At 34.0% G+C, this 26,139-nt stretch overlaps 1 protein-coding gene across 4 annotated transcripts; it reads right to left on the bottom strand.

Annotated features, from left to right (window-relative positions):
* Nucleotides 1-4,682: 4,682 nt before the first annotated feature.
* eps8l1b (eps8 like 1b) lies at nucleotides 4,683-26,076 on the bottom strand. 4 transcript variants are annotated; one of them, XM_058766181.1, is made up of 19 exons: nucleotides 26,058-26,076; nucleotides 19,396-19,448; nucleotides 16,602-16,760; nucleotides 15,248-15,397; nucleotides 15,058-15,119; nucleotides 13,939-14,045; nucleotides 13,805-13,863; nucleotides 12,327-12,456; nucleotides 11,868-11,956; nucleotides 10,779-10,853; nucleotides 10,440-10,588; nucleotides 10,228-10,366; nucleotides 9,483-9,541; nucleotides 9,003-9,099; nucleotides 8,144-8,269; nucleotides 7,944-8,064; nucleotides 6,656-6,818; nucleotides 6,242-6,374; nucleotides 4,683-5,035 (listed from the first exon to the last, which is right to left on the bottom strand). In XM_058766181.1, exons 1-19 carry the CDS (start codon nucleotides 26,059-26,061, stop codon nucleotides 4,949-4,951), a joined length of 1,962 nt encoding a protein of 653 aa, XP_058622164.1. In that variant the 5' UTR covers nucleotides 26,062-26,076; the 3' UTR covers nucleotides 4,683-4,948. The 4 variants fall into 4 exon arrangements, with proteins under 4 accessions (XP_058622164.1, XP_058622162.1, XP_058622163.1 ...); XM_058766179.1 differs by having other exon boundaries at nucleotides 15,218-15,397; XM_058766180.1 differs by lacking the exon at nucleotides 26,058-26,076 and adding an exon at nucleotides 20,406-20,505 and having other exon boundaries at nucleotides 15,218-15,397.
* Between the last annotated feature and the right edge of the window lie 63 nt (nucleotides 26,077-26,139).

The following is a 26,139-nucleotide window of genomic DNA, read 5'->3' on the forward strand; positions in this document are numbered from 1 at the left end:
TTCCCAGTGGTCTTGTTAGGTGGAGTCTGGGTTTAATTCTTGCCTAATTTAAAATAAGCAGCCTTTTAGTTCAGCGATGATGATCCTAAAACTTTTCAAACACACACACACACAGTGATCAAAGATGCACTCGCACACACACTGTCTTCATTGTCCAGACCACCCAGTGTGTGTGTGTGTGTGTGTGTGTGTGTGTGTGTGAGGGGTTAGTTAGGGGAGCAAAATGCCTTCAAAAGTTAACTAAAGCCTTTTAGGGAACACCCATGGACATTCTTATTTGAAAGATTATTATAAAGTAGTTTTTTTTTTTTTATTTATTTTTTTTATTTATTTTTTTGTAATTTCAATCTTCTTCAAGACGTCATGTTTCAATGTGTTACTTGCAATTTCTATGTAACTAATGGTGTAATTTACTAGCAATTAAAAATTGTTTCTACACATTTAAAGATTGAGTTAGTCTGTTGGAAAAATTCATTTTTATTATTATTATTTATCATTTTTATTTATTATTATTATTATTATTATTATTATTATTTATTTATTCATTTAAGAGTGATTTTTCTTTTAAGGTTTGGGTTAAGCCTATTGGAATAAATTAATTTTATATAAAATTATTTTATATAAAACATTATAACTTTATGTTATGTCCTAATTTATATAGATGAATAAATGTGTGTAAAATAGTTTTTTTTTATTATTATTATTTATCATTATGATGATTTTAATTTTTATTTATTTATTCATTGTTTGCATACAAAAATGCAAAGCATTTTATTTAAAGGTTTTAGTTGGTCTGTAGGAATAATCATTTGCATTACATTAAAACATTAGCATTAACAAAGTAAACAAACCATAGAGTATGTCTCATTTAGAGCGCTAGGTTTAGCTTTACATTCAATGTAATAGTGCTCATATGGAATTCAAGCAGTTTTCCAATGATGTTTGATGTTTTGGTGGAAAATGTTGAGGTGAAGACAGTGTATTTCCAGTAAAATGTTCTCGATATTCCATTGGAATGTTTCTGATGTTCCAGTGGAATGTTTGTGATGTTCTGCTAGAATTAACATTTCTGGAGCGTGTCAGATGGCTGTCCAAAATCCTGTACGTTATCCCGCTTGTATTTTTCTCATTATTCCGCCCTCATTTTTCCTCAGTGTCGGAGGAAAACAGAAGGAGAGGCTGAAAAGAGAAGATGTTGTGACGGAATTTTCATCATCTCCTCTGTGACTGGTGTCGGAGCGAGCAGTCGGATCCAAAGAGGCTTTGTGTCGTTATCACGGCCTGCTGAGTGACACGTGCGCACACACACACGCGCCGCGCCGCTGCAGGTGCAGGATCCTGGAATGTGTTTGAAATGATGTTCACCTGCAGGGGCCGTGAGAACCTGAGGGACTCAACAGAAACACGAACTCCACAGAGATCAAAGGTCAGAGGTCATCTTCCTGCTCTCATGTGAAATATCCAGTCTGGATATTGAGACACACACACACATACTAGAGCATTTCAGTACAAATCTTGAACAGGTGCAGCGAGCGTCTCACAGTCAGGATATGAGGAGAAACTTTATGCAAAGGCCTGGACACCGCTCTACGCAAAAACATGAAGCTACTCAAACTTGATTTCATGCATCGTGTTCTGAAATGTATCTGAATGCAAATCATGATAACAATGCAGTTGCATTTTTAAAAAATTCCAAAATGTGTCAATATACAACAAATGAGGCGAAACTAGATAGAAACTTGCATTACGAGCTAAATGTACAATTTTCAGTGTTAAGACTGATTAACAAAATCTTGTACATGTATACATTCATGTACATTTAAATATATCCATGCATCAAATAATTGAAAAATGTAAATAAATATAAAAAAGAATAAATACATTTTAAAAGATTAAACAAATAAACAAACGTTGATGCGAGAGCATGAAGTAAACACTTCTAGTTACACAAACTTGATTTTATGCATCATGTTCTGAAATGTGTCTGAATGCAATTCATAACAATGCAATCATTCTCAAAATGTATTAATATTACAACAAATGAAGCAAAACAAGATGGAACAAACTAAATATACAGTTTTCAATGTTTAGATTCAAATGCATACATTAATGTAACATGCACATATACATATTTCCATGCATCAAATAATTGAACAAATTATTTTCAGAAAGCAACAATGTAAAATCCAAGTCAAAGTTAGGCTGGTTAGACTTAGGTTTTGCCCCTGCTGGTGGATGCTAAAACTACATCATAAGGCCTATTCTTGCAATAAGCATATTTCTCAGTTGATGGTCACTCAAAAGTACCATGTGTTTTGACCTTATTGTTTATCACACAACTTTTAAATCACAACTGATTCATGGTATTACAGTAGATGTTTTTGGAGGCTCTTTAAGTGTAAAATGGACTTAAAATATTTTTAACTTTAAATGCAAATTTTACCTTCTACCCCAACATTTTCACATTTATGACAGACTTTTGACCACAGTTTCATGTCATCTAAAGTCTTTATTTATAGGTAGCTAACACAATCGTAAGTCATAAAGAGAGCTTTTTAATGTTAGCATATTAATCAGACAGTAATAACACAATTTTGATTATTCAACAAGCTTCTAGCTAAATTTCATATACATAAACAAAAAATCTGTCTCTAAACCTCTCTTTTCTTTATTTAGAGTTGATCTAGACACCTATATGGAAACTATTCAAAGCTCTGCTAATCCTAAAGCAATACTGTATTTCTATATTCATCCTATGTGCCCTTTTAAGGTGTAAATTTATTACTTTTTTGTTAACCTGGCAACACATCTCTTCCGAAAATTAAACATGCTTTACTAAAAAAAAAAATACTATGGTAACCACATATTAACCATGGTTTTGCTAGTTTAACCATGGTATTTTTAGTAGAACTGTAAAGATTTGCGATTCGCAATCCGAAGTCCCGATTTGAATTAAAAGGTTCACGATCCCGCTCTGAAGTTACAATCTAAATCAAATAAATCGAGATCCGCACTCCAAGGGCGTATCACAAATCTTTCACGTACTTCGGAGGGCTTATCACCAATCTTTCAATTCACGAAATGATTCACGAACCAACTACAAAGTTCTGAAATGAATCAAAAGATTTGCAAACCCGCTCCAAAGTTCTGATTTAAAGGTTCACCCCAAAATGAAAATTCTGTCATTAATTACTCATCCTCATGACCTTCATTCATTTTCCGAACACAAATTAAGATATTTTTGATCAAATCTGAGAGCTCTCAGACCCTGCATAGACACCAACACAACTGCAATGTTCCCAGGTCCAGAAACGTAGCAAGAACATCGGTAAAACAGTCCATGTGACATCAGTGGCTCAACTTCAATTTTGCAAGCTACGAGAATACTTTTTGTGAGCAAAAAAAACAAAAATAACATCATTTATTCAACAATTCTTCACCCCGAGTACCAGGACACATTTGTGCTCTTTCCCCAGAACGTAGTCAACGTAATCAGCGCTGTTTACATTCAGGAGAAAACGCGTGCATGCAATGCAATGATCGCAATTTGAATCATTTGAGCACTTCGAAAAAGTGAATCAACAGTGAAGCCTCGTTTGCTGAAATCACGTGACTCAGCAAGTTCAATACTACTGATTCAAAACAAAGGATTCGAAGTTTGGTGAAGCAGAGTTAAAAGCGCTTCATCACTACTGCCATTGAGATGACTGAATATCGCTCTCTTTCAGGTACATACAGTAGAGATTTTTGGGCCTAAAGCATCAGACTCATGTTTGTTCAGGTTCAGTGTGTGTGAAATCATAAAATGGTTTTAATTAGCTGGTGAATCTCGCACACAAACACACGCAGCTGGTTTAATCAAACATATAAACACACATTCCTCACCTCACACCTGACACCTGAGCTGCTGCTGCTCGCAGTAACACACACACACACACACACACACACACACACACAGCATATAAAATCTTGATGTGTGTGTTCAGTGCGGGAAGACTGCATATTTACCATATACTTCTATAAAAGAGTAAGTTACCCTCCACAGACCAGTGTTTTTTGTGTACTGTACATCAAGTTAAGCTAAATGACAATGAGAAATGTTCTAGCTGAAATAAGAGCAGTTTTCATATTTGATCTCTGATAATGTTTATTTTATATCATGTGACAAAAATGTTTTTAATGGTCTTAGTTTTATTTACCCGCCATAGACAGCGGCAGATATTAGTTTATCTGAATGTATTCAAAGACTTTTGTTATATTAGTGAGTCACAGTTTTTCCAGTCAGTATTTTCTATCTTAAAGTCCTTTGATTTTGGGTTTTGTTGGAACTGTGAATTTGTAATTTAGCTGACCAAGCAATGGAGCAAGAGCATTTGCTTTGGCTAAGATTTTGAATTGAAGTCCCAAAACAACAAAACTTACATCAAAACATTTTATTATTTAGTTGGACCCATACAAATTTAGGCTTGGGTTTGTGATTTATAATAATATCATTACTATTACTATTGCTCTTCTTGTCAAAGTGCATGCTGAGATTCCTGAGTCCTGAAGTTTTATGTTTCTTTGAGTGTATTTTAGCACTAGTTCAAGACCTGGCTGGTAACCCTAAGGTTGCAGGTTCAAATCCTAGAAGAGTTATTAATCTGCTGAGTTTTTAGAGTGGTTAGTTGGTGTCTGGCGCCCTCTTGAGGAGAAAGACGATTTGCCAGTTTCAGGTTTGTGCAATAAATGTATTTATTGAGAATATATTAACCCATATTACATAGAGAATTTAGACATTTGTACAACGTTGCGCAGATTTACATTCTCATTTCATGCTGTAAAACTAAATAGGAAAACAAAACAGTCCTTAAAGCAGGTTACAATAGCGTAAATGATCTTCTGCATGTGTATGATACAGTCAGAGGGTGTTAAGACAAGAGTATCTGTGTGCATGTTCAAAAGATCTTCATAAAGTTCCACTCTCCATTTTCAAATCCACCTTCATCTTCTGCTTCTCCATCACCGTCTCCAGCTCTGTGGCTCTGCGAGCGTCCTGAGAGACAGACAGACATGCGGTTAGATGCTAAATGCATGCTGATTGATGGCTGTCAAGATCAAATTGCTTGGTTTAATTTTTAAAAAGGGTTCATTAGGTTGATTGATGCATATTAACTCAGGATGTTAATCTGGGTTTCCATGCATGCTGCCTGAAACTGACACATCTTACGCTTCAGTGTTAAAACATTTTAAAGCAGGTCGTTAATGCATTTCTTTGCAGAGTGATCCAGTGTTTCAAACTCTGCAGTATATTCTGTAAAATGGCAGCTATTTTTAAATACTAAAATGGGGAACTTTCTGATCATTTCTCAGTGTTTTAAAATATGAAATATGATAGCTTAGTCACCAAATAGAATTGCAAATATTATGACAAAAACTAAACAAAAACTAAAAACCAAACCATAAAAATGTGATACTTAAAATAAATATGAACTGAAATAAAATAAAATAAAGCAAAACGGCTTTAAACAAAACATTCAAAAAAGAAAAGAAATATAATATACAATACAATTTTAAATAAAAAAATTATTAGCGGTCAACAGTTTTGTCATTTTCATTTATTTAAAGTTGAACTAATAAAACTAATAAACTACAACTAATCATTTAAAATTAATATCTACTATATAAATAACTGATAAACTAATAAAATGACAAAATAACTAATAAAAGTAACAACTGATAACTAATAAAAATGATAACACAACAAAATTACTAAAAGTTTACAAAAATTAAAATGAAAACAGAAAATTAAAAAATCAAATCAAATTCAAAATATTTTTTAAAAACTATAATGTGTCATTGACACTAAAATAACACTAGGCTGCATGGATTTTAAAATATGAATTATCACTAATTAGTATGTTTTAATTAAAGGTTTCTAGCTTCTAATCCTGTATAAAGCATATTCTTTATTTTTTAATAAACCAAAATTATGCTGGGGATTTATGTTTACCTTTTGTGTTGTAACATTTTACAATGTTAAGAGCAGATTTGGAAAAAATAAATAAATACTGGAAAACTGATTCACTGATTCTAAATTTTTATTTATTTATTTTAACTAAAAAAAAAATTATTTATTTATTTTTAAAAAATAAATTAAAATGTTTTCTTTTAGATGTTTAGTTAGGATGATTCCATAATCATTGTATGCAGCAGAGAAGTGTATGATATGTTAGGAGATGATTTTCTGTGTGTGATGTACCTCTATCTGGGCTCTCTGGACGGTCAGCTGACTGTAGACTCTAGCGCCCTCTTCAGGAATAACAGCGCGCAGCTCTTCTTTATTCAGAGAGAACAGCTGAGCTCCGTTCAGAACCCGCAGACACTGTATAGTCCTGCACACACATCAACAACAGCTGTTCACTGACCACAGCTATTGCGTCATTATATAATACATGCACCTCAAACAGTGAAAACATAAATGTGGACTGAAGCTAGTATATATTGCAGTAAGAGAAAAAATGCACCAAAGTAATCATGGTTTCTGGTAGAATAGTTCATATGAAATGATGTTAAATGAACGTGGGATGTGCTTTTCCCGTCGTCAGTGATGTGAGGTGTTTCAGGTGCAGTATTATTATTAATAGCTGTAAAGTGTTTCCTGTGTGAGACTCACGGTTCACTGAAGCATTTCTTGCGCAGCCAGTTCTCCACCTCTGCAGGTGGTGAGTTGTAGTCCAGCGGGACGGATGTGTCTGCTGAACGAGGGATCACCAGACGAGGAGACAGATTCTTCCCGCTGGTCAAACGGTGCAGCAGCTCGTCATTCACCTGCATCACTGACACACAACCAGCACATCAATATCAGCACAAGATCAAAAACCTGCCCGTGAGCAACATATGATAGTCTTTAGGAATATTTCGATTTAGCTTTCAGCAGATTTCCAGCAAGGGTTATTATTTTTATCTAAAATTAAAACCAAACCCATAAATTAATTACCTGAAATAAAATTAAATATAAAAACTATGAACTACAGAAATATAAAAAAAAAAAAAAAAAAAAACAATCTAAGCTAAAAAACCTAAAACTAGTAAATAAAAATGAATAAATACTATACAGACATTATAATAATAATAAAAAAAAGACAAAGCACATGAAATTACAAAAAGATGAAAAAAGAAACAAAAATGAAAAAAAAAAAAGATACTAAAATAATATTAACAGAAACTTTTAAATTCTGAAAAACATTTTCAGGGATTTTTACATTTGAGAAATTTGGGAATTTTAAAATGTCTTTTTCTTTTTCTATTTAAAAATTATTTTTTAAATTATTTTTCTTTTAAAGGTAGAGTTTGAATTATTCCATAATCCTATATTTTCAGCTGGATTATTATTATTTTTTTTTTTAACCTAAACTAAAACTCAAAACCATAAAAATATATAAATTATGAAAAATTAACTGAAATAATATATATTGAACTTTTTATTTCAGCAACGTTTTTCATTTTAATTTAATTGAAGTGGAAGTACTAAAATAGCTAAAACTAAATAAACCAAAACTGAAAGATAATACAGACATGTTTAAAAAAAATGGCACAACAAAATTACAAACAAAAAAACTACAAAACAATAACAGTTTATCACTGGTACTAAAATTGCTTCATTTTTAATTTTAGTTTAAGTTTCAGTAATTTTGTTATGTGCTTTTGTAGTTTTATTAGTTTTTGTTTGCCTTTTTTTTTTTCTATTTAGCTTATTTTAATTTCAATTTAGCTTTAAGTTTTTCATTTAATATTTAAATTTTATTTTATTTCAATTACTAAAATGTATTTGTAATAGTTTTAACAATTAAGTTAAGTTTTAACAGTTAACAATAACAACACTCTGTGCTCCGTTGCCGTCTATAAATGAGATCTGATCAGAGATGCTGCGGTTGATCTGTCAGACACCGATGTGTTTGTACCTTTCTCGTTGTCGTCAGACAGAGATCCGAGGATCATGCTGCGAGGCCGAGTGGCACTGGGGTCAGAGGTCATGGCGAACGGGCTGGGCAGGCTGTTGAACATCGGTGGAGCAGAGGGAGGCTGAAACAGAGAGCGTAATGTCAGAAGAAGCAGAAGAATAGAGGGCTTCTGAAGCCAGTTTGCTGATGTGAGTTTGTACCTTTGGAGTTTTATGAAGCGCAGGGTTGTCGATGTGTGTCACCGGCTCCAGGATGTTAAACGGCACGAATCCCACTTCATTAAACTTATTACGACACTTCCACCAGCGCTTAGATGCCTCGATCACCTGGACCACAGACACATAACAGGAAAAGAAAGGTTATTTGCATTAATATAATATTTTTACAGGTGTTAAATATGATATTGCATTGTAAAATTATTGAGATGAGAGATCATTTTCTTTTGGCTCAGTTTGGAGGGAAATACGTAAATATAGATGTATAACTATTATAGTTTGGGGCAGATTTGCCTCCAGAACAAAACCCATATATTTAAAATTAAATAAATAAATGAATATATATATATATATATATATATATATATATATATATATATATATATATATATCTGGGGATGGCATGCAAGAAATAAATATAAGAAATATATAATTAATATAAAATAAATTTGTGTGTGTATATATTTACCTCAAAAACATTTTTACAACGAAACCAAACATTTTAGAATTAATATTAAAATAAATTAATATTTTAGAATATCAATAAATATATATTGCGGTTTTTTTTTGAAGATTTATTATTATTATTATTATTAGTAGTAGTAGTAGTAGTAATATATTTTATTAAAATAACTATGTTGTCTCCAAAATAAATAAATGTTTCCCCAAAATATAATAACATATAACATAATATAATATAACTACAAAACAAATTAATACATTATATATATAGTGATATGATTAATATATATTTTATTAATATCCTAAAATATTAATTTATTGTAATATTAATTCTAAAAATGTCTTTGTCTACTGTAGATGAGTGCGTGTGTGTGTGTGTTACCTCTAGTGAATCTCCTTGAAGTACAGACAGCTCACTGCTGTTCCGTGCAACAAAATCATAACTGCAGCGATACAAGCGCTCTTTAACTCCGCCATCACTGAGGACAACAGACAGAGATGTTTTCTTAAATTGTACATTTGAACACCATTATTACAAAATACTTCTTTAAAATGCAGTTACAAAATAACCACCTTTGATTACTGAGATAAAATGAACAGAAACTCTGGGTCATTTAAGAAAAGACAACGAGAGAATCACTAAACAAGTCTCACAGTGAAGCCTTTAACAGCACCGTTATCACAGCATTTACACAGACAAGAGAAGAGGAACTGCTGCTGGTGGTCAGTGAGAGTCGACACGATGAATGTCTTTTGTTATTTGTGTGAGCAAACCCTATAGTCATAAATACTGAAGAACTATGGCTGAAACTGACACGTCCGATAGGATTTGATTGATTTTTCAGATGTGAATCACACTTACGGTTCGTCTGTAGTCTGAACGGGAGCAGTGTGACGGTCAGACGCGTGAGACGGAGTCAGCTGAGTGTGACAGAGACAAAAAAACATGTTAGCAAGAACATCACAAACACTAAACACACAATGACAAACAGGGAAATCAAAAAAAGGTGTGTTTGTCTTCATGATGGGTTTAATACTGTTTTAACAATGTTTTACATCTAACTATACGGTTAGCCGAAATTTAGAAACAGCTAAGAATATGTTTTTTTTGTTTGTTTTTTTTTAAAGAAATTAATACTTTTATTCAGCAAGGATGCATTAAATTGATCAAAAGTGAAAGTAAAGACATTTACAATGTTACAAATGATTTCTATTTCAAATAAATGCTGTTTTTGAGTTTTCTATTCATCAAAAAATCCTGAAAAATATAATGTATCACTGTTTTCACAAAAATATGAACTGTTTTCAGCATTGATAATAATCAGAAATGTTCCTTGAGCAGCAAATCAGCATATTAGAGTGATTTCTGAAGGATCATGTGACACTGAAGACTGGAGCAATGATGCTGAAAATTCAGCTTTGATCACAGAAATATATGCCGTTTTAAAATATATTACAATATAAAACAGTTATTTTAAATTGTAATAATATTTCACAATTTTTCCTGTATTTTTGATGAAATAGATGGAGCTTTGGTGAGTATAAGAGACTTGTTTCCTTCTTACCCAAACTTTCGAACACTAGTGTACATTATTAGATCATTTTACCTCTACTTTTGAGAGCTCGGCGTCTTGTCTGTGTTCTAACTCCACAGGATCGACCCATCCAGCGGCATCGGACCCCGGCGGCTTCCAGCCGTCCTGAAACACGAGTGTGTACGGCGCCACGGGGCTCCGCAGAGCGGATCTACATGAAGGTAACAAGCCATCAGCATGTGCACATATGAAAGGAACACATCTCCAAAAATTACAATTCGTACCTATGTTGTGTCCAGTTGGGCCCTAAAGAGATCCACAATGCATTTTCCTGTGTCGTCAGGTTGTTCTGAAGCAGAGTCACAGCTCCTTGTGTCATAGCCGGGCTGGAGACGGACGCAGCGAAACCAGGACCTCCTGTAGCCTTCACGACCTACAAACATACGCAGATAAAGGTGAATTATTTGCTCTACTGCTCAATAGAGGTATGAGACCTTTCTCCGCACAATAGTGTGCAAACATTTGATGAAACACTTGAAACAATGCAGTGCGACAAAGGCCTTAAAAGCTCTGCTGTTTGCACAGGAGAAATATGAGCAGACATACAATGCACACGCATTTACCATTTCGAGCGGTTTGAAGATATGATGCACGAGCTCCTCTGAGGTCGGATTGGAGATGGCAAATTTTAACCGCGCCTGGAAAACAAACAATACACTTATGGAAACCTGAGAGTAAAAAAAAAAAATATATATATATAATAACTGCTTAATAGTTAATTCATAGTATTATAGTATTATTAATAGCAATAATTAATATTACCAATTTAAATAACAATGAATAACAATATAATATAATATAGGTTATTACAATAAGATATTAGTCAATATGATAAAATAATATAATTTGTGAGTTTTATTGCACCATAGCTTCTTAAGTCACTTATAAGATATAAGAAATTATAAACTGTATATATATATATAATTTGCATAAATTATTTTTATTTTTAAATACTATATATAATTAGAAGTATTAGTATTATAGTATTTACAATTATATACATACATACATTTTTATGTTATTGTATATTTTGGTGATGTAAACAATTTTATATAAAGCATGCTTGATATAAAATAAATAAATAATAGATAAATAATATTTATAATAAATAATATATCAAATTAAAAAAACGTTTACAGATAAGTAGAATTTTCTGGCAAATAATTAAATAGTAAATATAATCTTCTTAAATATAATTAAACTATAAATAATTGTTTTTGTGTAATTGCTGTGCTTAATTAAAATATTAAACAATTATTAAATATCAAATTAATAAATTATCCATTAAAACATCATTAGGTTATGCTTTACAATAAGGATAATTAGATAACATTAATTAATACATGAACTACTATTAACTAACAATGAGCAATATATTTGTTAAAGTATTTATTAATCTTTGTTAACGTTAATTAATAAAAAAAACTGTTCATTGTTAGTTCATGTTAGGTCCAGAAATAACTTTGGATTTTAATAATGTATTAGTAAATGTTGCAGTCATTATAAATTGAGATTAATAAATGCTTTTCATAGTTAGTTCATGTTAACTATAGCTAACTAATTTGAACAAATGGAAGCTTATTGTATAGCATTACCCATCATTAAAATATTTTTTATAAATTTACATATTGACATTAAGATTCATGACTCACCAACAGACTGAAGCTGTATTTGAATTTCTGAAAAGCGTCGAGAAACTCTTTCTCAGAAGGCGGTTTGGCTTTAGCTGTGAGAAGATCCTCTATAAAACACAAACACACAACAAACTCTAAAACACTGATCATGTGTGCAGTTAACAAAATATAATGAAACCTGTGGTGCAATGCCGGCTTGTTTTAGTGTGTGTTTAAGATGATGCAGGTGTGATATTATTTTAATTTAGAGTATGTTAGTATTCAGTACACACAGGGTGGATACTGCTGACGGCCTCGTAACACAACACCTTCCCATCAGCTGATGCCCTGATGGTACTAGGAACTGCAGATAACAGGCCACATCTGCTGATAAGAGCTCACTACAATATGCTCTTCACAGAGCGTTCAATTCAGTTGTGTTTCAGAGCTTTGCTTTATATTTTATTAAGCGTTCAGGTTTGATTTTTCCTTCAATACCGTCTGCACTTTTCTTCTGGCTTTTCTTCTTCTTTTTGCTTCTTTGGTCGAGGATAATCTGAGCCTCTGCTGACTGCTGCAGCTTTCCGATGAATGCTTCGATATCATCAAAACAATGATTAAGCAAGTCCTAGAAATAGAGAGAAACCAGGTCTTTTTTTAACTCTGTTGTTAATGTAAACAAGCATATCAATGTGGTGTTATAGGTCATGCTAATGGTCAAACTGAAGGTCAACTAGAGCGCTGGAAGTCAACAGTCTCATAAAGATCCACTGACTGAACAAAACAAGCTAATTCAGCTGTACTTGGGGACAAAATGGGTAAAAATGCAGATGTTAGTCAATTACAACGAAACCTCCTTGCAAAGTTAAACATGATTTCTGAAGTAAATAAAGCTTTTTTTAATTATAAAAATTAGAATTACATATGTCCGTAATATGTGACCCTGGACCACAAAATCAGTCATAAGGGTCAGTTTTTCAAAATCAATTTTTGAAATCTGAATAAATAAGCTTTCCATTGATGTATGGTTTGTTAGGATCGGAAAATATTTGGCTGAGATACAATTATTTGAAAATCTGGAATCTGAGGGTGCAAAAAAATCTAAATACTGAGAAAATCTCCTTTAAAGTTGTCCAAATGAAGTTCTTAGCATTGCATATTACTAATCAAAAATGAAGTTTTGATATATTTACAGTAAGAAATTTACAAAATATCTTCATGGAACATGATCTTTACTTAATATCCTAATGATTTTTGGCATAAAAGAAAAATGGATAATTTTGACCCATACAATGTATTTTTGGCTATTGCTACAAATATACCCCAGCGACTTAAGAGTTTTGTGCTCCAGGGGCACATATGTATAAACATAATGTTTTTTTTTTAAGTTTTTTTTTAAGTCTCCTATGCTCACCCAGGCTGCATTTATTTGATGAAAAATACAATAAAAATATTGCAAAATATTATTAGAATTTAAAATAACCAGTTTATATTTGAATATATCTTAAAATGTAATTTATTTCTGTGATCAAAGCTGAATTTTCAGCATCATTACTCCAATCTTCAGTGTCACATGATCCTTCAGAAATCATTCTAATATGCTGATTTGATGCTCAAGAAACATTTCCGATTATTATCAGCGTTGAAAACAGTGGTGCTGTGTCATATTTTTGTGGAAAACGTGATATACTACCATTCAAAAGATAAGATTATATATTAAGCAGAAAAGGCTGTTTTCCTCTTTGATAATAATAAGAACCATTATTAATAATTGATCATCACTGATAAATGCTATAATTGAGTACCAATTAAGCATGATAGAGTTTTTACTTTTGATCAAATACACGCTGCCTATATACTGTATATATATTATAGGCAATATGCATTTGATCAAAATTACAGTAAAAATGAATTCAGTGCAAAATTCAGCAATTATTTTCTGTAGTTAAATTCTGTATTTGTTTATATGTACTCACCACGTCCATCTGAGCCCTAAGAAATGACTTATCAGGTTGACCGTTTGCCAGTTCGTTAGCTAGAATTGAGGAAGAGTGTGTTAATCTGTGTCTGTTTATAATCAGTATTGATAAGCATTGATTCACACACACACCTCTGATGCCGGGATAGGGTGGAGGAGGGACGGGTGAGGGTGGATTTGGGGCTTGGGTGTACGGTGGACTCGGGATTCCCAAAATATCCATACTGGACTCAGAGAACCTGAAACACACACGATTACATGACAACACTCCCTTTATTCAGAATGAAAGTGCTCTGCTGGACAATGAGCAGATCTGCAGTATTTCAATCGGTTTTGATGTGCGTCACGGTGATTTAAACAAAATGTGATTTAATTGCCGGCACACAATGCTAATGAGTCATTAACAATCACATCAAACAACTTTAAGTTGCATAACTAAAAAAAAACAAAAAAAAAAACGCCCATATGAACACAGCAAGAGCAAGATATTATCTTCCAAATAAAGACTTGGACAAGAATAAAACACCTTTTTTGAATCAAGTTCATTTACTTATCTATGAAAATGAGTCAAAGTCAAATTTATTTAAAAACTACAAAGTCGAGCGAAGGGCTGTCCTTTAAATGACACACCATTTTTTTTTTTTATTCGAAAATAATTATATTAATTACACAGTAACCCTAAAACAAAACTGCATTTTTAGAATGAAAAAACATTACTGAATTCATTTATGAATATTTTTTATCTCTAAAGACATCTCTAAAGTAAACTTTGGTCAGATTTTGCTCATTTTTAGCAATAATTCCGTCCACAAAGTCTTAGTTAACCACACATGCTCATTCATAAGAAAATCTAACCATCCTAGAAAACATGTTTGGCATTCAGTTTGACATTGAGATGCCCTGAGGTTAGTTCAGTGTGTCTCCTGCTCTAAAAGCACACACACACACACACACAGACACAGTTTCATATGTAGCTGATAAGCACATACAGCAGATAAAGATAACACACTGTACCTTACTTGTGTCCTGCTTGTCTTGTAAGTGTTTAGTCCTAAAGAACGTCCGAGGTCGAATGAATCTTTCCCTCTGCAAATCTGTCTCTCTCTCCCTCTCTCCCTGTACTCAGTCACGCCTTCGTAAGTTATGAGAAACTGGTTAAACCGGTTTGTGTTCTAACTAACAGGTTCTATTTCTCTAGGTTGCGGGCACACACAGGAAATTACAACATTACCCAACTGTTAAGACCTGTACCTGTTTGCTCTTATTGTGTAATGCGACACAACTTGCTTGATGTCATCTCTTATGTGCTCTGCCTGAAGTATGCAAACAGGTAGAGAGGGATGTCATCAAAGAGGCGGAGCTCTGCTAGGACAATCACAACAGCATCACCTGAATCTGAATCAGGAATTACCAGTGATTGCTGCAATGAAACTCGTCTCACTTTGACAGATGCGCAGCTGAAGAAACACACGCTTGGCCTCTTCTGGGTGCAGCTCTGACTAACCAGCAGGAGAAGGGCTGGATCGCTGAGAGTTGGGCAGTTTATGCAGTCGCAGCGGAGAAGAGAGGACACAGCAAACTCCTCCAATTCCTCATTAATGGTCAGTTGTGGAACAGTCAACACATCGATCATTAGTTGCAATTTAATATGATTCATAAAATAAATATTCTGTACAGTGTACAGTGCTTTGCAAACATATGGTGATCCAAAATGTATCTGAGTGACATTTGAAAATTGGGTGAATTTTGTTGCATTAGATCAAGTGTCAGCATGTGTGTCTCAAATGCTGCAGGATCTTTTCTCTCTTGGAGTCTTTTGAAATCAGCTAGTGTTTTGGTTTGTGCATAACATTTTACATTTATGCACTTGGCAGATGCTTCTATCCAAAGTGGCTCATATTGCATTGCATTGCATTCAAGTTAAAGGGATAGTTCACCCAAAAATGAAAATTTGCTGAAAACACTCTAAAGTGAATGGGTGCCGTCAGAATGAGAGTCCATTCAGCTGATAAAAACAATACAAAAATCCACAAGTAATCCACACCACTCCAGTGCATCAAAGTCTTGTGAAGCAAAAAAGCTGTGTGTTTGTAAGAAACAAATGCATCATTAAGAAGTTGTTAACTTTGAACCGTTGCTTCTGGTTAAAATACAATAGTCCATATACCATAATAATGTTTTGTTCAGTGAAAAAATCCACCTACATATTTGTTTAGAACTGTTTTGGAATGATTTCGCTTGCAAACAGTGCTTGATCTGAACAGATTTATCTCCTGATTCAGATGAGGTGACTTTTTCTCTGGCGGAAGCGTTATTATGGATTTTGTAATCCTATTTCAGCCAATAAGCAGAGCTATGAAGCTAAAAACGTCTTAATGATGATTTTCCCCCCTACAAACCTGCAGATTTTTGCTTCACAAGACATTACCTGATGGACTGGAGTGGTGTGGATTATTGTGATGTTTTTATCAGCTGTTTGGACTCTCGTTCTGACGGCACCCATTCACTGCAGAGCATCCATTGGTGAGCAAGTGATGCAATGCTACTTTTCTCCAAATCTGTTCAGATGTAGAAACAAACTCATTTACACCTTGGATGGCCTCAGTGCAAGTACATTTTCAGTCTATTACATTTTTGGGTGAATTATTCATTTTAATACATATTATTTGATGCATATGATAAATGCATGCATTTCTAAAACCGTAAAGATTCTTGAATGATGCTAGATTCTGTCTTTTTTCCATCTGTTTTAATAGTAGTACATGTAGTCGCTCTATTCTCCGTTGTATTCTTACCTGGCTGTTTCTGTCTCTCAGGCTGATTTTGTTTGTCCGGACCTCTAAAATCACCTCGGCACTGGACAGCCGATAAGAATCAATGAGAAGCGGAATCCGTAAAAGAGCCTCTTCAACAGTATCCACTCCCTCATCTCCCAAAGAAAAACTCACCAGCCGCTGGATAAAAAACAGAGAAAAAACAAAAAATGTGCATCACAGAACAGGCTGTAAAAAAAAAGATAAACATAAAACATGGCAATGCACACAAAGTTATCAGGAACATGCATGAATTACCTCTTCAGCTGCCTTTTCTACATTTATCCTAGTTATCTAATATAGATAATTAACTGATTAATAATTAACCTTCCCAGAACTGCCCAAATTTACTTATTTACATGAAATTACCTGAATTAAAAAAAAAGAAACTCCAGTGCTTTAAAGTTAGAATGAAACAACACTCATTTTACTACTGTAATGTAACGTATTTCTGACCAAAACTGGATATTTAATGAAGAACAGATGTGTCCTGGATTTGAGTGCTTGTGAATTGTGCACAAAAAGAGTTCATTCTGATTTCATGTTGACTCTACATGCCAGCTATACACACCTCATCACACCTTGTTTCTCCGACAGAAATATTAGATACTTACTGTCCTTACGCCCATATAACAGACTCCACTTTCAGTACATGTAAGAACAATCTCCCAGATTACAGGTGTAGATTGATAACTCACTTCTTGCACTGGCTTGTTATTCCTGTTAGGTAGCACATATTTGTATTGGCTTATATATTACATTTTATCCAGCGTAACAACTCTCTGAAGTGCATGTTTCTAGGGCATATAGGTTTGATTTTGACATTGGTGTAGACATAACAGCAGACAACACCCCAACATTCACATTTATGACAGACTTTTGACCAAAGTTTCATGTCATCATAAAGTCTTTATTTATAGGTGGCTAACATACTCATAATTCATAAAGAGAGCTTTTTTATGTTAGCATATTAATCAGACAATAATAACACAATTTTGATTATGTAAAACCAACTTTACAGCAGCAGTTTTAAAGATGTTTTGATTGTTTGACTACTCAGAAGAGAATATAGCAAAATATAACTTCATTAATTTGTGTTTCCTGCTAGCTAAGTTTCACATACTTAAACAAAAATCTGGCTCTAAACCTCTCTTTTCTTCATGTTGATCTAGACAAGTACATGGAAACCATCCAAAGCTCTGCTAATCCTAAAGCAATCAAAACTGTATTTCTGTGTTTATCCCATGTGTCATTTTAAGTTGTAAATTTATTACTTTTTTGTTTGTTAACCTGGCAACACATCTCCTCTGAAAATTAACCATGGTTTTACTAAAAAACTACCATTGTAACCACAAATTAACCATAGATGTGCTATACTAACAATAGTTTAACCATTGTATTTGTAGTAAAATATAAAGATTTCGTGATACGCACTCCAAAGTCAAGATCTGAATAAAAAGATTTGCGAACTTGCTCCAAATTCCCGATCTGAATATAATGATTCGTGGTACGCACGAATGTCTCAGTGTGAAACAAATGATTCGCGATCCAATTGGAGCGTTTTGAAACCGTGAATCATTTTGCAACACAATGGTTTAACTGATTCAGAGTTTCGAAAAGCTCTGTTTCAAGGACGTACTTTTCTAGTGTACTTACTTTTAACTTCTCAGGTAATATAAGTGGTATGACATATTTCAGATGCAGCCAAAATTACAACAACAGTGGTTACATATACATATATTTAAATGTATGATCAAAACAGGGACAGTTTAGTAGTAGCTGGATATATTGTCAGGGACATGTCCCTAGCATCCTTACTAACTTCTACGCCCTTAGCATGTTTGAAATTTTTACCTCAATCTGGATTAGGGCAAATGCTAAATGATGTAGTAGTAAGTGGGCCTGTTTAAGTTCTCTTTGCTAAATTACTATTACTGTTGATCATACTTTAAATTAGTGACTTGAACAAACCCTTAAAGAAATAGTTCACACAAAAGTTAATATTTGCTGAAAATTTACTCATTCTCAGGCCATTCAAGATGTAAACAAGTTTGTTTCTTCATCAGAACAGATTTGGAGAAATTTAGCATTCCATCACTTGGTCACCTTTGGATCCTCTGCAGTGAATGGGTGCCGTCAGAATGAGAGTCCTAACAGCTGATAAAAACATCACAATAATCCACACGTAATCCACACCACTCCAGTCCATCCGTTAACATCTTGTGAAGCCAAAAGCTGCAGGTTTGTAAGAAACAAATCCATCGTTAAGGTGATTTTAACTTAAAACTGTTGCTTTTGGCTGAATTCCATAATGCATAATAATGCTTCCTTCAGTGAAAAAGTCCATCTCCTGTTGTCCTCTGACATCAAAACCCACCAACAATATTTGTTTAGAACTGTTTTGGACTGTTTTTGCTTGTAAACGGTGCTTGATCTGTACATATTTCTCTCCTAAATCAGACGAGACTGCTTTTTCACTGGATAGAGGACACAATTTCAAATTTAATAAATACCTAATAATGGATTTGTTTCTTACAAACACGCAGCTTTTCAAACTCAACTATCTTGGCAAAGTTTCATTTTTGGGTTATTATTGCTTGCATTGAAGGAGGAACTCAATCCATATCTAAAAAAAACAATATAGCACTAAGATTTGGGGGGGGGTCTCCTTTTTATTTGTATTTATTTATTTATCTTAATGACAGACAGGAAAAAACTATCCATACTACCTTAGCAACCACTCAAGCATGCACGGCAAACACTTTATGATACTCACAGTAAGCAGGTATTGAGATATGACCCCCATCAAGATCATCAATAGGCACACACCTGCAGACCAACAACAGATCACAGATCAAACATATGCATATGTGACGTGGGTGTTCAAAAGTGACTGACGTTTCGACGCATAAATAGCTTTAGAACGTATCATTTTTACACCTTCCCTGCCTCTCTCTTCTCGTTCGACCTGTCTGACTGCCTGCAAGCTGGGATTCCTGTGAGTTCACATTTACAGACACTTTTAGTAAGTACCTGCATTCACTTTTACACTGATGCACAGAGAGCTTACCTCAGATGCTTTATTATGAGGAATAGAATGAAATACAACGAAATGAGCTAAATAAGCATCTAAATATTGGAGAATTGAGACAGTTACAAATAAACAGACAGAAACTCTGACTCATTTAAGGAACAGTTCAGCCAAAAATAAATACACTGTCATCATTTACTCTCCCTCATGTTACAATGGAACACAAAAGCATATTAAGGAAATTAGGATGAAGAGTTCAAGCTGCTATTTTACAGTACACATGGGCTGTCAAACTCCAAAAAGGACAAAACACACTATAAAAAGACCATACAAGCCAATGTGTAATATTCCAGTGACCCAAATTGTTTTGTGCGAAAATGTCACCCTCCACCAAAAGCTCAACATTCTCATTTGTAAATGTATGGTTCTTATATGCGAATATATATACAATATACAGCATGAACATTTTTCACAGCATCTCTTTATGTTCCTCTTTATGTTCCTATGTTCCTAAGAAGAAAGTCAGTCATACAGGTTTGGAAAGGCATGTATGAGTAAACGATGACAGAATTGTAATTTTAGGATGAACAGTTCCTCATGAAATCACCATCAAGACAATAGGCAGAAGAGAGTGACATCAATGAGACACATTGTTTCTGTTGAAGAAATTCTCAAGCAAAACGTCTCAAATCAGTCAAACAACTGTAGCAGGAAAATATAGCCTATCAAATCGCATGAGAGTATCTTATACTCACCTCAGCATTTACACTGCTGATTCCTAGACGTTTGTCTTCTGACTAGTAGCCTATTGTCAAAACTAGATGTATTTTGATAGTGTTTTAACCGCCCAGACATTCCTCTCACAGATAACAGCAGAAATCTGAGATGCAAAAATGTCTTGAGTAAGTGATCTGACTGGCCTCTATTTCTAAATTTATGTTCACAATTATTGGCTCATTTACTGTGTATCCCCTTTAATAAAACAGTTGAAATAGTCAATGCAATCAGAACTGGAGTTTTGTGGCTTTTAGTCCATATATTTTAGCTTTGAGGTCATATGCAAACAACTCAAAGTTGATATCTTAGCAAATATGCACATTATATTATATACTATATTTTCATTCATTTGAAACAGCCCAAAAATAATTATACAGACAAATTCAATTGTACATATACACTTTAACTGCACACAATTTGTTGCCAAAACCGTTTTACTAACTGAGAACCGCTCCAAATGATTCACTAAGAGAGCTGTCCGAATCGATTCAGTTTTGCGAAGAACCGACTCAAAAGAATTCGCGAAAGATTCAGTGGCATCGCTAGTTTTAAATAATAGGGAAGACGCATTATAATTGTTCAGGTATATTCTTAGGGAAATAAGTTTCTCACCTGATTATTATAAAATAATTTTGGGGTCATGACCAACTTTTTTTCATTAGAAAATTATAGCGTTCCTAAAGAAGGTGCTTTTAGAAAACGTGTCTTGAGAACCTTTTTTTCACTAATTTATTTTTCAACAACACTTACTTATTTTTCAATAACATTCTACTATACGTATTACTTATTCATACTGTTATGTCTGCAGAGGTCATGTCATGTCTCGGGTCAGTGCTCTGTTCAGTTCCACAAGACTGTGGGCGGGGCTTGGCTGCTGAGTTTTGGTCTGATTGGGCGGTTCTTCCTTGTGATTGACAGCTGGAATGTACCTCAACGTGGCAAAATTAACTCCATAGGAATGAACTTTCTCTTCGGTGCTGAAACAGCACCTGTATTTTAAAATGTAGATGATCGTTTAGTCACAACGTGTTTTGTTGGTCTTTGGGGTCCTGACATTTCAGCTGAATTTGAAGTGTTTAAAAGTGATAAAAAATGTTTTTTGATAAAAAATAATTTCTTTGATTTGCGTGTGATCTTCAGAGGACAACCATTTCTTTTACTGAATAATCGTTTTAGAGCATAAACTGTCAATTTACTGACGATGTTTCCTGCTGTTAGTGTTAGGACACGTACGCATGCGCACATACACTACACGCGCTATCCATGGTGATGGAAAACATGTAACTGTCAGGACATATGAATCTGTTCACTTGAGTTATTTTTGCATTCACACTTTCAATGAGATGGAAAGTGGACTCGGATCTCATTTTGGTCTGTTTTAGTCAATTTACTTTTGATATTCTGTTTTGAATCCTTAATCACTTGAATATTGTATTTAATATTAGAAAAATTAGTCTTTTGTTGTTTTCAGTGATGATGATAATAGTACACTTATTAGTGGTATATTAGTATACAATAGTATTGTATGTTTTAAGTAGCGTTTTCAAAAACACATTTGGATGTCATTCTGTAAAATAATATCAAGCTTTTGTTTAAATGCATGTCATAATTGGTTTTGTATAATAACCTGTGTGGCTAAAAAATATTCATAATCATGGATATTCTAAGTAAACTTCACCAAGATGTAGTAGTATTTACTTTTAGGTTTGTTTTAGAGCAGAGGTCATCATTTGTTTTGACTGATTACTCAAACGGATGTGAACTTGAATAGCAGTCAGACACAAAGCATCACACATTAGGGCAAAATCATATCTTGGTAGTTTTTGGCTGAATTTCCCTTGCAGTGATTTTGTGTGGCTCAATATCGCAAGATGTGATTTTTTATGTATGTATTTATTTATGCAAGCTCTATCAGCCATCCACACCAACATGCTTGACTTTTGGGTGTTTGTGCTGCTCTTCAGGTTTTCACCAAACATAGCACTGTGCATTATGACCAAACATCTCAACTTTGGTCTTGCCTGTTCAAAGGACATTGTTCTAGTAGTCTTAAGGTTTGTTCAGATACGACTTTGCAAACTTAAATCACATTGTCATGTTTCTTTAAAGAGAAGAGGCTTTCTTCTTCTAACTGGCAGTATGCCTTCACTGGCCTTTGAAAGGGTCATTTATATTATCATAATATATGTCTTCATTTATTCCACAACGAGGGCCGATTGCCCAGTAGCCACATTATTGGTGTAAATCACTAATTTCTGTTATGATATACTCAATAAAAGCACAACATGCAAAACATATAATCAACAGCTACTATGGTAGAGAGAAAGAGGAGAGCCGTCAGCAGCTAAATTTCGGGGCTGAGGGGGTCTCAACAAAATTGGACCAACAATATCTAAAAGCTACTGAATTTGCTGCAGTGGCCTTTTTTTTTTAAGAATGGCAGCTTCTGACATGGTAGCCAGGAGACTAAAGTTTTACTGCAGGTACACTAAATCGCTCCGCGGATGGCACTGTCTTTTTGATTTTGCAGGGCTATTCACTGTATCGCTGCCACAGTTTGACCAAACTCTCCACCACAATCTTTGCCGTTAAATAAACTCCTAAGTCTTTACTGCATAATGGTTTGTCAGTTGATTTGGATAATATAATAAAAAAGATAACAACCATCGGTCTAATGACAATTTTATTCACTTTGCTCACCACTGAATGATTCAGTATCTGTGATCTACCTTCATGGTAATGAAAATCAAACTTGCAGACATCAGGTGTTTCTCAAGTGCCCATCACTTAAATTTCTCCATTTATTCTCTGTAGAAAAGATTATGCTGAGTTGTCACTAATGAGATGATGATCAATTTTACTAAGAGCTGAACACAACAAACACACATGATTGTAGCCAAAATATTAATTTTCATGCAATGTTTGTTCAACACAGGCTGACAAGTATGAAGATGAAATTGTGAGACCAGTTGGGAGGAAAATAATGGCCATTAAACTGCAGTTTGATTATCAGAAGAGCAAAAACAAGAATATGAAGAACAAACAGGAAAAGTCACAAATGAAAGGGTCAAGAGATACAAATACAGTGAAACCTGTTAGATGGGACAGCATGGAGCGTGCGAGACCAGACCGTGAGTATTGTACTAGTTTTCTGTTGCCCTGTATATTATTGATTTGAATGAGATGCTGTTCTGTGTTCTCTTGTGTTGCAGTGTCTTACTGTCACGTATGACATACAATTGTGAATTTGAATTCTCTCACTTTATTTCCTGCACTTTTAACTCTTTGCTTTTGTTGAGAGCTAGGGAAATGTCTCGTGTGAAGCCTTACATTGCATTACGTGAAACCAAATTTGATCTTTTCACTGACATGATATCTGGCAACCCTTCACTTGTAGCTTTAATGAAGAGAACACGCACATGTATGAACTCAAATCTCTCTTCTTTATATCTTTTAATTGTTTAACTGACCTCTTTATGCTACCAAAGTTTATTCTCTGCTTTGTGTACAGTCATATTTTTTGTAAAATTTGATATTGTTTTACATGATAACTGACATTATTTATGCACTTAATTTTCTAAAAAGTTGTTAAACATGTAAGTACATGTAATAAAAGTTTTAATAATTACCCAGCTTATTTGTGATATTTATATTATTCTTAAAGAGACATTGCAGATCATTTTACCTGTCATTTATCTTTTAGAAATAATTTACTTATGATAGTCAACTGAAAGAAGAAAAGCCTAATTTGATAGCAATTTATTGATAGTAATTTCTAACATTAATTTGTGCCTCACTGTTTCTGTGAACTCTGTTTATAGGCTATTAACCTTGTTATTTTTAGTTCTATAAACCTAAATTCAGAACTTGACTCAACTCGACTAAAATCCTGTAATTTGAACAATACTTTTTTTTTTTTACTCAATAAATAACTCTTTGGTTGAACATGATTCAGTCATGCACAGTGGTATTTTGACATGTCTAATTTTAGTTGATCCTACATTAAGTAGCCTATTTCTAATAGAGATCAAATGTTTCCATCGTGTGGAACCACTATCTGTAATTAAATCACTTTTAATAGCACTTTTAATATACCAACAGGTTTCATATGTTAAACATTAATAAGTCTCCCTATTTTCTCATCTTGCTAAAAAAAAAAGGTATAAAGCAACACAATTTCAACATTTTCTCTAGACCAAAACATGATGGGAATTGTACATTTTATTGCAGCTTTTAGAAAACGTGTCTCGAGATATTTTTTCGTTATTTACACTGTTAAGTCTGCAAAGGTCATGTCATTTCTCAGGTCAGCGTTCAGGTTCTGTCCACCTCAGTTGGGAAAATTAGGCACAAGACTGTGGGCGGGGCCTGGCTTCTGTGTTTTGGTCTGATTGGGCGGTTCTTACTTGTGATTGACAGCTGGAATGTGTCTCCAGAGGAATGAACTTCTCTTTGGAGCTGAAACGGTGCCGAATTTAATGTGTTTAAAAGTGTTGGATAATTTCTTTGATTTTTGTCTGATCTTCAGAGGACAACGAAGAGGTTTTCACAGAGGAATCTGGTACATTATCAATCCTAAATAAGGTTGGTAATAACAAAGGTTGTTGATTTATTAATATATCATTTACTTATTAAGTTAGATGACATTTCCATAGTTTTAGTTATAAAAAAAGTTTTAAAATGGTGCTAATCTTGCATTAGAGAGCCTATGTAGTTTGTATGTTACTTTTATTATATGAATTATAGAACAATCTGAATCTAAGGCAACTAACCCTGGCAAGGCTTATTTACAATGAGAGTAAAGTGTTGTGTCCTGCTCAGTTGGGTCACTTTGAAAGTGAAAGAAGATGCAAAGTGGCAGCAGCGCCACCTGCTGAGAGTGACTTTTACAAACTCGGTGTCATGCTGCTCTGAAGTTGCATCATTCATCAACTTTCTGAAGGAAATGAAGAGCCGCGTGTCAACTGTACAGCACATGCAGAATCATGCTAGAAATATAAATAAACAATTCAGCTGATGATATAGAGACAGATTCGAATGCGTTGCAAGGAAGAACAAAGAGAAACTTTGGTTCTTGTAGTGATGCAAAGTCCGATTCATTTCCGCGAACCGGTTCTTTTCTGACAGATCGGCTCATTGAACCGGTTCAAAAAGCCATTCATCGGTTCCTGACGTCTCTACGCATTTCTTTTCTAACAACTCAGTGGCATGTTGTATCAATGAAAAATTAAAATAAGTCATTTGTGTCAACACATGTTGAAACATTCAAAAAATAAAGTTATTTGTGTGAAAGCATATTGCGGATTATTGCCATATAATTCACTTAAATTAAATTCACTTTTTGACCAATATTGACCAGCCTACAACTTGGATAAGATTCCTAAAAGTGTCTCACCTACAGCACACATTACAGACATTGATGCACAAACGCGGATATGTTCTACATGTCTATAGTATGAGTAAACCAGTCATAAGCTCCTTGATTAAGCAACTTTAAATATAATATGCATGCACAATAAACTATTGTAAAATGTATTTACATCACTCGACAGAAAGGTTTTTGCAGGTTTTAATAAATAAGCACATTTCCAGTGCGCTCCTCACAGGCGTGCGCAGTATCGTCAACTTACTCATCTTCGGTAATCCTCGGCAAACTTCGCCACGGCTCGTTCGGTTCTTTTTGAGTTGGACGTGCTACTTCGGCTGTGCGTC

Source organism: Onychostoma macrolepis, chromosome 24 (genome assembly GCF_012432095.1).
Source record: "Onychostoma macrolepis isolate SWU-2019 chromosome 24, ASM1243209v1, whole genome shotgun sequence".
Classification (NCBI taxonomy): Eukaryota; Metazoa; Chordata; class Actinopteri; order Cypriniformes; family Cyprinidae; genus Onychostoma; species Onychostoma macrolepis.